This window comes from Macaca thibetana, chromosome 19, assembly GCF_024542745.1.
Source record: "Macaca thibetana thibetana isolate TM-01 chromosome 19, ASM2454274v1, whole genome shotgun sequence".
Lineage (NCBI taxonomy): Eukaryota > Metazoa > Chordata > Mammalia > Primates > Cercopithecidae > Macaca > Macaca thibetana.
The window spans coordinates 24,032,170-24,043,167 of NC_065596.1; the positions used below are offsets into that span (position 1 = coordinate 24,032,170).

At 62.8% G+C, this 10,998-nt stretch overlaps 1 protein-coding gene across 2 annotated transcripts in view; it reads left to right on the forward strand.

Annotated features, from left to right (window-relative positions):
- The window catches only part of MIER2 (MIER family member 2), a 38,373-nt gene extending 27,727 nt beyond the window's left edge, over nucleotides 1–10,646 (forward strand). Inside the window, exons 8-14 of one of the 2 annotated variants that reach the window (XM_050771142.1) lie at nucleotides 1,813–1,964; nucleotides 2,354–2,435; nucleotides 2,516–2,610; nucleotides 7,139–7,263; nucleotides 7,399–7,487; nucleotides 8,718–9,135; nucleotides 9,519–10,646. In XM_050771142.1, coding sequence (XP_050627099.1) covers nucleotides 1,813–1,964; nucleotides 2,354–2,435; nucleotides 2,516–2,610; nucleotides 7,139–7,263; nucleotides 7,399–7,487; nucleotides 8,718–9,135; nucleotides 9,519–9,540 — 983 coding nt within the window. In that variant the 3' untranslated portion in view covers nucleotides 9,541–10,646. The remainder of the gene's footprint in view (nucleotides 1–1,812; nucleotides 1,965–2,353; nucleotides 2,436–2,515; nucleotides 2,611–7,138; nucleotides 7,264–7,398; nucleotides 7,488–8,717; nucleotides 9,136–9,518) is intronic. The other variant, XM_050771144.1, reaches the window with a different exon arrangement.
- Nucleotides 10,647–10,998: the final 352 nt, after the last annotated feature.

Here is a 10,998-nt window from a genome sequence, read left to right on the forward strand (position 1 = left end):
ATTCTGTTCTATAAATTTCAAGTTTCTGCTGAGACCCTTCGGCTTTTTGTCCATTTCCTTAACGTGTTAATCCTAGTTAGACTGAAGTCTTCGTCTGCTGACTGTTAACGTCAGCTGTGTGTAGACCTGTTTTGTTGTCTGATGTTTTCTTGTTTTGTTTGTTTGAGATGGAGTCTCGCTCTTGTCGCCCAGGCTGGAGTGCAGTGGCACGATCTTGGCTCACTGTAACCTCCGCCTCCCAGGTTCAAGCAGTTCTCCTGCCTCAGCCTCCTGAGTAACTAATTTACAGGTGCCCACCACCACACCCGGCTAATTTTTGTATTTTTAGTAGAGATGGGGTTTCCTCATGTTTGCCAGGCTGGTCTCGAACTCCTGAACTCAGGTGATCGCCCGCCTCAGCCTCCCAGAGTGCTGGTATTACAGGCGTGAGCCACCGCGCCCGGCCTTGTTTTCTTGTTTTATTCTGAGACAGGGTCTTGCTCTGTTGCCGAGGTGAAGTGCAGTGGCGCAATCATGGCTCATTGCAGCCTCGACTCCTGGGCTCAGTCTCACCTTAGCCTCATCCCACCTTAGCTGGGACTACAGACGTGCCCCGTGCCTGGCTACTTCTGAAATTTTTTGTAGAGATGGAGTGTGCTGGTCTCAAACTCTGGCCTCAACGGATCCTCCTACTTCAGCCTCCCAAAGTGCTGGGATCAGGCCTGAGTCCTCACATCCGGTTTATGTTTTTCTCCCGTGTTTCACCCTTCACGTGAGGGTGGGTGATGAGGTAGGCCGTGAGAGACGGTCTGCTCTTTTCTTGGAGACCACCTCGGTCCACGCAGGGCTCAGGTGTTTGCGGAGACGGAGAAGGGTGGCTGTGGTGTCTGCCCGTTGTCCTCATGGGGGCCGTGGGCCCGGCTTGGTGGGGCACAGCAGCGACCTGGAGCTAGTTACCGCGTCAGCTCCCTGCCGTGGAGACTCTCCCGTGTGGAGCTGTTTTCCCCAGTGCGTTGTTCACTTTTCTTCCTGTGCGCTGACTTTGTTTTTTATCTGTTGGTTTGCTTTGCTGGGGTTCCTGTGTCTCTTTCCTGGATAATCGAGAGGTGCTGGCACTCGAGCCCGACCTGGCCCTGAGCTCTCCCTGCTTTGTCCCAGTCACGTCCCTCCCCTCAGCTGGAGGCTGCGTCCCTCCCTTTGCTGAAAGCCAATTGCATCTGAGGTCGTGGACTTTTCCTCCCCTCTGTGGGCACATCTGCCACCGGCACCGGCTGCCGGGGCAGGACGTCTCCCCAGCGGTGATGCACCTTCTGGCCATGGCTCCTGAGGCCCCGGGGTTAGAGCGCGGCGGTGTCTGTGGGGGCCGCCGCTTGTCCGTGGGACCCGAGTCTCAGTCTCCCGGCCGCTCCCTCAGGCCTCTGCGTTTCAGTGGCTGGTGTAGCTGTGCAGCCCGAAGCCAGCCTCACCTCCCTGGGCTCGCTGCTCAGCCCCGGCTGCGGAGCCCTGGCTCGGATTCCCCTGCCCCGGTCTAGGCGCCCGCAGCTTCCTCTGAGCCCGGGGCTGGATCGCGCCCCCTGCTGGCCGCTCGCGGCTCCCTGCACGCGGTCGCTGGGACTCAGGCGTGTGCGGCGCCCGGAGCCTGCTCTGGACCCACGAGCGCAGCAGCGCCCAGCCCAGGAGGAGCACAGCGATGGCGGCCGGGGCTGGGGAAAGGGAGGCCGGGACGGTGCCTCCTCCCTGTCACAGGGGCTGAGCTGGCGGCTCCGCGTGTCCTCGCGTGTGTGGGTGCAGATTGGGTTCCTGCAACGTGACCTTTGCCCTCTGCTTGTGCAGTCTACGAGAATGAAGACCAGCTGCTCTGGGACCCCAGCGTCCTCCCCGAGAGGGAGGTGGAGGAGTTCCTGTACAGGGCGGTGAAGCGGCGTTGGCAGGAGATGGCTGGGCCCCAGCTCCCGGAGGGAGAAGCCGTGAAAGACAGTGAGCAGGTGGGGGCTGCCGTGCCGGGGACAGGGGCTGAGGGCTGCAGCGGCGTGGGCCAGCGCTCACACCCCGGTGCCTCCAGGGGCCAGGCAGGGCAGAAGGGAGGGCAGGGGTCAGGTGTGCGGAGGCCTGGGCACTGGAACAGCTACTCAGGTTGGGAGGGGACCAGTTAAAACCACGTATTGGGGAGGAGGTGTAGACGCCTCCGGGTGTCTCTGCGGGGGGTGTAGACACCCCTGATGTCACTCCCTGCATAGAGGTATCGGTGGCCTTGACAGTGCTCAGGAGGGTGGTGTGGACGGCCCTTGATGCCACTCCCTGAATGGTACAGACAGTTCTTGCTGTCGGCTCCTGGGCTGTGCTCATGGGAGTAACCACCACATCCTCTCCCCAGGCGCTGTACGAGTTGGTGAAATGCAACTTCAACGTGGAGGAGGCCCTGCGAAGGCTGCGGTTCAACGTGAAGGTGATCCGAGGTGAGCAGTGGCCTGGGCCCTTCTTCCGCTGCGGCCCCACCCTGGGCACTGCTGACCCGTCTCCCCGGCCGTTTTTGCAGATGGGCTCTGTGCTTGGAGTGAAGAGGAGTGCAGGAACTTTGAGCATGGCTTCCGCGTGCACGGAAAGAACTTTCACCTGATCCAGGCCAACAAGGTGCGGACTCCGCTGCCCTCCTGCTGCCAGGCTCCACCAGGGGCTTCTTGATCTGGGGAGGTGCTCAGGGTCGGAGGCACACAGCACACGGCCGACTGGAGGCCTCGTGTCCCGTGTCCCGTGTCCGCCTCCTCACCGCACGCCCATTGCTGTCTTCTGTAGTTGACTCTGCTGCCTTCTTGGGGCCCCTTTCCCGTCCCCGCAAGAACAAGGCTCTGGTTTTGGGAAAGAATGTGCCGAAAGCTGAACTCAGTAGTTTCTGCCTCACATTCCACCCCGGGGCCCTGGGCACCTCATCTTCATGTCTGTGTCCTCTGAGCAGAGCCTGCTGTCTCAGTGTGCAGCACTGACCCCACAGCAGAACCCCTGACCCCTGGGGACCAGGGGTCTCCTGTTCCCTCCTCCAGGGACCCAGGTCCTTCTGCCACCCGGGACACACCCTCACGGCAGGCAGGTGCTGCCGAGGGCCGGGGCCTTCTGCCCCCCCCAGACCTTCCCCACATCCTCTGGGTCTCTGCGTGGCTGCAGCAGCGCCCTCTGCCCTGCGGCTTCTTTTTTTTTTTTTTTTTTTTTTTTTGAGACGGAGTCTCGCTCTGCCGCCCATGCTGGGGTGCAGTGGCCGGATCTCAGCTCACTGCAAGCTCCGCCTCCCGGGTTTACGCCATTCTTCTGCCTCAGCCTCCCGAGTAGCTGGGACTACAGGCGCCGCCACCTCGCCCGGCTAGTTTTTTGTATTTTTTAGTAGAGACGGGGTTTCACCGTGTTAGCCAGGATGGTCTCAATCTCCTGATCTCGTGATCCGCCCGTCTCGGCCTCCCAAAGTGCTGGGATTACAGGCTTGCGCCACCGCGCCCGGCCGCCCTGCGGCTTCTTGAGCGATAACTTGCCAGCCAGCCTCTTGGCAGTCAGACATCTGAGGCGGAAAACCTTCCCGTGGCTCTGAGCGGTGGCTTCCCCGCCTCTGTCCACGCCCCGCTTGGGCACTGAGCCCCTTCAGGACCAGTGGGCTGGGCCTGCTCGTTGCTGAGCCTTGCGTCTGCCTTGTGTCCTGGGGCCGTGCTCCGTTTGGGGCCCGATGTCTTCCACTGAAGGGCTGGAGTGAGGAGGTGCCTGCCCGGGGCTGGTGGCACGGCCCAGGACGTTGCTCGAGTGACTGTGTGGTGCCGTGCACAGGAGCCGTGGACTGTCCTTGTCAGACTGCAGCACCGCGTGGTGGTTTGATTGGAGACAGCTAGGGGAGGTGTGGCCGGAGTGTGGTGCTCCCAGGCTACACTCGAGCCCCTGTCAGTTTCTATATCTCCAGGCCGTGTTTCTCTATCTCCAGGCCGTGTTTCTGGAGCTACGGGCCGTGTTTCTGTGGCTCCGGGCCGTGTTTCTATATCTCCGGGCCGTGTTTCTGGAGCTCCAGGCCGTGTTTCTGTGGCTCTGGGCCGTGTTTCTATATCTCCGGGCTGTGTTTCTATGGCTCCGGGCCGTGTTTCTGTATCTCCGGGCCGTGTTTCTGTATCTCCGGGCCATGTTTCTATATCTCCGGGCCGTGTTTCTCTATCTCTGGGCTGTGTTTCTATGGTTCCGGGCCGTGTTTCTATATCTCCAGGCCGTGTTTCTGGAGCTCCGGGCCGTGTTTCTATATCTCTGGGCCGTGTTTCTATGGCTCCGGGCCGTGTTTCTATGGCTCCGGGCCATGTTTCTATATCTCCGGGCCGTGTTTCTGTATCTCCGGGCCGTGTTTCTCTATCTCCGGGCTGTGTTTCTATGGTTCCGGGCCGTGTTTCTATATCTCCAGGCCGTGTTTCTGGAGCTCCGGGCCGTGTTTCTATATCTCTGGGCCGTGTTTCTATGGCTCCGGGCCGTGTTTCTATGGCTCTGGGCCATGTTTCTATATCTCCGGGCCGTGTTTCTATGGCTCCGAGCTGTGTTTCTATATCTCCGGGCCGTGTTTCTGGAGCTCCGGGCCGTGTTTCTGGAGCTCCGGGCCGTGTTTCTGTGGCTCCGGGCCGTGTTTCTGTGGCTCCGGGCCGTGTTTCTATATCTCCGGGCCGTGTTTCTATGGCTCCGAGCTGTGTTTCTATATCTCCGGGCCGTGTTTCTGGAGCTCCGGGCCGTGTTTCTGGAGCTCCGGGCCGTGTTTCTGTGGCTCCGGGCCGTGTTTCTGTGGCTCCGGGCCGTGTTTCTATATCTCCGGGCCGTGTTTCTATATCTCCGGGCCGTGTTTCTGTGGCTCCGGGCCGTGTTTCTCTGGCTCCGGGCCATGTTTCTCTGGCTCTGGGCCATGTTTCTATATCTCCGGGCCGTGTTTCTGGAGCTCCGGGCCGTGTTTCTATGGCTCCGGACCGTGTTTGTGTATCTCCGGGCCGTGTTTCTGGAGCTCCGGCCGTGTTTCTATATCTCCAGGCCATGTTTCTGGAGCTCCGGGCCGTGTTTCTCTAGCTCCGGGCCGTGTTTCTGGAGCTCCAGGCCGTGTTTCTGGAGCTCCGGGCCGTGTTTCTCTATCTCCAGGCTGTGTTTCTATGGCTCCGGGCCGTGTTTCTGTATCTCTGGGCCGTGTTTCTGTATCTCCGGGCCGTGTTTCTGGAGCTCCAGGCCGTGTTTCTGGAGCTCCAGGCCGTGTTTCTGTGGCTCCGGGCCGTGTTTCTATATCTCCGGGCCGTGTTTCTATATCTCCGGGCCGTGTTTCTATGGCTCCGGGCTGTGTTTCTGTATCTCCGGGCCGTGTTTCTGTATCTCCGGGCCGTGTTTCTATATCTCCGGGCCGTGTTTCTATGGCTCCGGGCCGTGTTTCTGTATCTCTGGGCCGTGTTTCTATATCTCCGGGCCGTGTTTATATATCTCCAGGCCGTGTTTCTTTATCTCCGGGCCGTGTTTCTTTATCTCCGGGCCGTGTTTCTGGAGCTCCGGGCCGTGTTTCTATATCTCCGGGCCATGTTTCTATATCTCCGGGCCGTGTTTCTGTGGCTCCGGGCCGTGTTTCTGTGGCTCCGGGCCGTGTTTCTGTGGCTCCGGGCCGTGTTTCTATATCTCCGGGCCATGTTTCTATATCTCCAGCCTGTGTTTCTGGAGCTCTGGGCTGTGTTTCTATGGCTCCGGACCGTGTTTGTGTATCTCCGGGCCGTGTTTCTGGAGCTCCGGGCTGTGTTTCTATATCTCCAGGCCGTGTTTCTGGAGCTCCGGGCCGTGTTTCTCTAGCCCCGGACCGTGTTTCTCTATCTCCGGGCCGTGTTTCTGGAGCTCCGGGCCGTGTTTCTCTATCTCCGGGCCGTGTTTCTATGGCTCCGGGCCGTGTTTCTATATCTCCGGGCCGTGTTTCTCTATCTCCGGGCCGTGTTTCTGGAGCTCCGGGCCGTGTTTCTGGAGCTCTGGGCCGTGTTTCTCTATCTCCGGGCTGTGTTTCTATGGCTCCGGACCATGTTTCTATATCTCCGGGCCGTGTTTCTGGAGCTGTGGGCAGGTCCTGGCCCAGCCATGAGGGGCTGTGTGTAGCCAGCACACGTTGGTCAGCCTGTTCTCTGGAACAGGACAGGGAGCCAGTGTGTATTTCAGGCTGGCCCTTCGCAGAACAGCTCCCTCGTGACGTGCATTTGAGGTTTGCCCTCCAGAGAGGTTGTCTCGGTCTCACCCCCAGGCAGGACCCCATGTTGTTCTTGCAGCGGTGAGCACGGGGCACCCTCGTTCTGGGTGGCCGTGGGTTTGTTGGCCCAGAGCGTGTCCAGGTGAGGGGGGGCTTTTCCGCCATCACCAGCGGTGGCCACAGCCTCAGGCTCACGGGGGGACGAGCCTCCCGGGTGGAGACGCTGGAGGTGTGGCCAGGTGTGCGCCCAGCTCTGTACCACCTGCCACGCGGAATGCACTCGCTGTGTGCTCCTTCTCGTCTCCCTGAAGCCTTACGTGCGTGTGATTTTGGCCTTTATGTGTTACGTTGTGAATTTTGAGTCTGGGGTTCACAGAACCCGTGTGTCCTTCTGTGGTGGTTTCTGTGCACTTGGGAAGCATCTGCTGGGCCTGGAGGGATGTGTTCAGCGGGAAAGCAGGCGCTGCGGGCTTGTGCCTCTTCCTCCCGGGGCGGGGACTCTGTCCAGGAGTCTGTGGACCCGGGGCTGTCACTCCCACTCCCACTGTCACTCCCACTGCCACCCCGGGCCTGTGAGAAGCAGGTGGATGAGGTGGACGTGACCGGCCTGGGGCTCATGGTCTGGGACAGGGTGGGTGAGCAGTAGACGGCCTGGAGGGTCCGTGTGTGTGGCTGATGCTACAGAAGGGAAAGAGGGGTCTCTGGCCAGGAGCTTGGGGGTTCTGAGGGGGCTTGAAACAGGAGGCAGTGCCACGGTGCTCCAAGCCCCCGTTCCCCGTGGTGGGCGTAGCCTGTGGGCCTGAGTAGGGTCATGGGTCGGGGGGTCTTGCGTTATCTGAGAGTGGTGGGTGCTGTGCCCCTTCTGTGCTGTCCCGGAGTCCCAGGAGTCATCCTGGGATGGTGGGGCAGGGGCAGGGGCTGGGCAGTGGGGGACAGATGGCGCCTGACCCCTCCCCACAGGTGCGCACACGGTCTGTGGGTGAGTGTGTTGAGTACTACTACCTGTGGAAGAAGTCGGAGCGCTATGACTACTTCGCCCAGCAGACACGGCTGGGCCGGAGGAAGTACGTCCCGTCCGGAACCACGTGCGTGCAGCGCTCCCCGGCAGTAACGATGGGCGGCCACCCCGCCGGGGGTGGGCACGCGGGCGCCTGGGCAGCACCTCCTGGGTGGGGGCGTCCATCCTCTCTGCTGCCCCTCATGGTGCCCTCTCCCCACAGGGACGCAGACCAGGACCTGGATGGCAGCGACCCCGATGGCCCTGGCCGTCCGCGCCCGGAGCAGGACACCCTGACTGGGATGCGCACAGGTGAGGCGTGGGGAGTGTCTCCTGCCCTGGGGGCGGCCGTGGGTCTGGAGCCTGTGAGTGAGGCCAGGTGGAGCCTCTCCTCGCTGGTGCCCTGTGCTGGGCCAGCCGTCACCAGGAATGGGCGTCTGGGTGGTGGAGGGCCAGCCAGGTGATGTGGATGCCACTCTGCACACCTCGCTGGGAGAAGGGAGGGCGGGCAGGGCTTGTGCTTACCCTCTGGGCTTGCTGGAGGGGTGCCCCGCATGCTGAGGTTGGGGTACATATCAGGCCTTAGTCTCCTGGGAGGGCCTGCCTGCCCCAGGGTGGGGACTTAGCCCCAGCCATCAGGACACTCAGGAAGGGCAGGGTGTCCGGAGCCGTCGCCAGTGTCTTGCATCTGAGGCCGTGACGGAGCACACGAGGGCCTCGGGTGGGATTTTCCCACTGTGTCTGATGCCATCACGGGAGGGTCCTTTGCTGCTGGCTCTGCGTTTAGATGGTTGAGGCTGGGAGGGTCACCCCGTTTCCAGAATCTGGTTGTCTCCGTGGTTTGTTTGCTCAAGGGCGTCCCCCTCTGCTGCTTCCTGGAACTGTGGTGCGGCTGCGTGTGGGACGGTGCGGCCCCATGTGCTGCGTGTGGGACGGTGCGGCCCCTGTGCGTGGGACGGTGCGGCCCTGTGCGTGGGACAGTACGGCCCCGTGCGCTGCGTGTGGGACGGTGCGGCCCCATGTGCTGCGTGTGGGACGGTGCGGCCCCATGTGCTGCGTGTGGGACGGTGCGGCCCCTGTGCGTGGGACGGTGCGGCCCCATGTGCTGCGTGTGGGACGGTGTGGCCCCATGTGCTGCGTGTGGGACGGTGCGGCTGCATGTGGGACGGTGCGGCCCCGTGCGCTGCGTGTGGGACGGTGCGGCTGCGTGTGGGACGGAACTTCCCCAGACGCTGTGTCGACCCTCGCAGTGCCCCAGGCCTTGCTCACACCCTTGTCTCTTGTAGTCTGCTCTGGTGTTACGGATGTGGGCTGTGACCCACTCGGTTGATTTTATGACCTTCTAAAACTGGGGTCTTTAACCTGGGGGCTCACAGATTTCCGAGTAACTGGTTTCTTCTGTATTTGTACAGAGGCTTTTTTACGGAGGGATCCACAGGCTTTGCTGGACCCAGCAGGGTTGGCAGGAGCTGGCACAGGAGTGGCATGGCTGCAGCCTGGTGCCTGTGGGCGGCCCCACCCTCTGTTGCATTCTCTTCACAGACCCACTGAGTGTGGATGGCACGGCCGGTGGTCTCGGTGAGCCTGCGGTGGCCTCTGATGGCCTCCCGTCCTCGGAGCCAGGGCCCTGTTCCTTCCAGCAGCTGGACGAGCCCCCCGCTGGACCCCCGTCCCGTCAGCCTCCAGCCCTGGCCGACCCAGCCTCGTACCCGCCAGCTGTCATCGCTCCGGAGGCAGACGCCAGCCCAAGGCTGGCTGTGGACTTCGCCCTGCCCGAGGAGCTGCCTCTCATCTCCAGCCGTGTGGACCTGAGCGGGGACCCGGAGGGGACTGTGGCCCCTGCGCAGGTGGCTTTGTCGGTCACCGAGTTTGGACTCATTGGCATTGGGGACGTGAACCCCTTCCTGGCCGCCCACCCCACGTGCCCGGCCCCCGGGCTACACTCGGAGCCCCTGTCACAGTGAGTGCCACCCCATGCCCGGAGCTTCCCCGACACTCCAGTGAGGTCCCCCCAGCCCTCAGGCTGCGCTGAGGGTTTGCCGCAAGGGCAGTGCGGCTCCACGAGCGGCTCTCGGGGCTGCTTTAGGGTTATTCTTGACTTGTATGTATTTTCTGACTGGAGAATACATTCGTGTGGTCCACATGCTCCACAAATAGGGGCAGGTGCCAGGCTCTCCCACCCCTGCTCCAGCCACAAGCTCCCCCCAGAGCACCCGGGCCCTGCTGCCGTAGGTTGTCGGGGAGGCAAGGCTGGGAGTCTCGAGTCCAGCGCTCAGCACTGGGCTGTGCAGGCATGTGGGGCCACCCTGACACCCCGCGTCTCTCTCGCTCTCTTCCCTGCAGCTGTAATGTGATGACCTGCTGACTCCTGGCCGCGGGCGGCGTATGCGGCCCAGACTGGACTTGGCACTGCCGCTGGGCCCGCCTCTGTCAGTCTTCCTGACCCCTTCCCCCGCCCCGGGCCTTGGGGTGGCACCTCCTCTGCTTCTGAACACGTCAGGACTGGAGTGAGGTGGCTGGGCCGTGCGCCGTTGCCCCGGCCATGCAGACTGGACCCAGAGCCACACACAACGCCGTCAGCGCCCGGCACTGCCACCCGGGTCCAGGCTGCTGCCTGCACGTGGGATCCGTCAGGCAGCCGTGGACAGAAAAGACCCGGCCTTTGGGACGCGGGGCAGAGCCGGCTGCCTCGTCCCTTCCAGCCCGCAGAGGCGAGGGAAGGTGTCACTGCCCCGGCGGGGAGACGGGCAGGACGCCCCGCCCCGCACCAGCAGCCTCCGCCGGGGCACCCTCCGTTCCCTGCTTGGCTCTGTCTCTCCACACCTGGCAGGGCCGCGGGCTGCCCCAGCCCTGGGGGTCGTGGGCAGCTGCTACTCAGTGCCAACCCCGTGGGGCACAGAGCCATATACCTCGCTGTCCGGCCCCCAGCCCGGCCTCCCCTCCCACCCCATCGTCTCCACTTCAGGAAAAGCCGCACTTTACACCCCCACCTGCCTCTTCCCCTCCATCCCTGTTCCCGATCCTGAGCGGTTGGGGTGGGGGCCCCTCAGCAACCCCAGGCGTGGGTTTGAGGAGACAGGTGACTTACACCCCCTTTGCTGTCCTCCCCTGGTACCAAGGCAGGGAGCCTCGAGAGGAGCTGGCCCTGCCGGCCGTGCAGGGGCCGGACTCCAGCCTGTTTCCCCAGCCCTGCAGGTCTTCCTTCTGTGGGAAGCTTCCCAGCAAGATGGCTTGGAGTCCTGGTCCCTCTTCCCCGACCCCTTGTCCGTTTCTGTTTCTGTTTACACGTTGGCGTGGGGTCCTCCGTGGGCCGCGGCGTGCCCTGCCCCGGGCGTCGTCCAGCCTCCTGTGCTCGAGCCCCTTTCTGAGTTGGACTCGACCATCCCTCACCCCACCAAGGACCACACTGTGAAGTGATAACTGCCTTGAACCCCCCCTTGCTGTTTTATTTATTAAACTTGATTTGAAGCCTGGGGTGCCTGGTGGTGGGTTGGGTGGGGGCTGGGGGCGCCCGGGGTGCCTGGTGGTGGGTTGGGTGGGGGCTGGGGGCGCCAGGGGTGCCTGGTGGTGGGTTGGGTGGGGGCTGGGGGCGCCCGGGGGCCTGGTGGTGGGTTGGGTGGGGGCTGGGGGCGCCAGGGGTGCCTGGTGGTGGGTTGGGTGGGGGCTGGGGGCGCCAGGGGTGCCTGGTGGTGGGTTGGGTGGGGGCTGGGGGCGGCAGGTGTCCCTGTCATCTCACTTGGGGGCCTGCATGTCTGTTGGAGGATCCGGGATAAGTTGTGAGCCACAGAGGCGAGGGGGTGCAGTGGGGGCATGATGTGGTGGG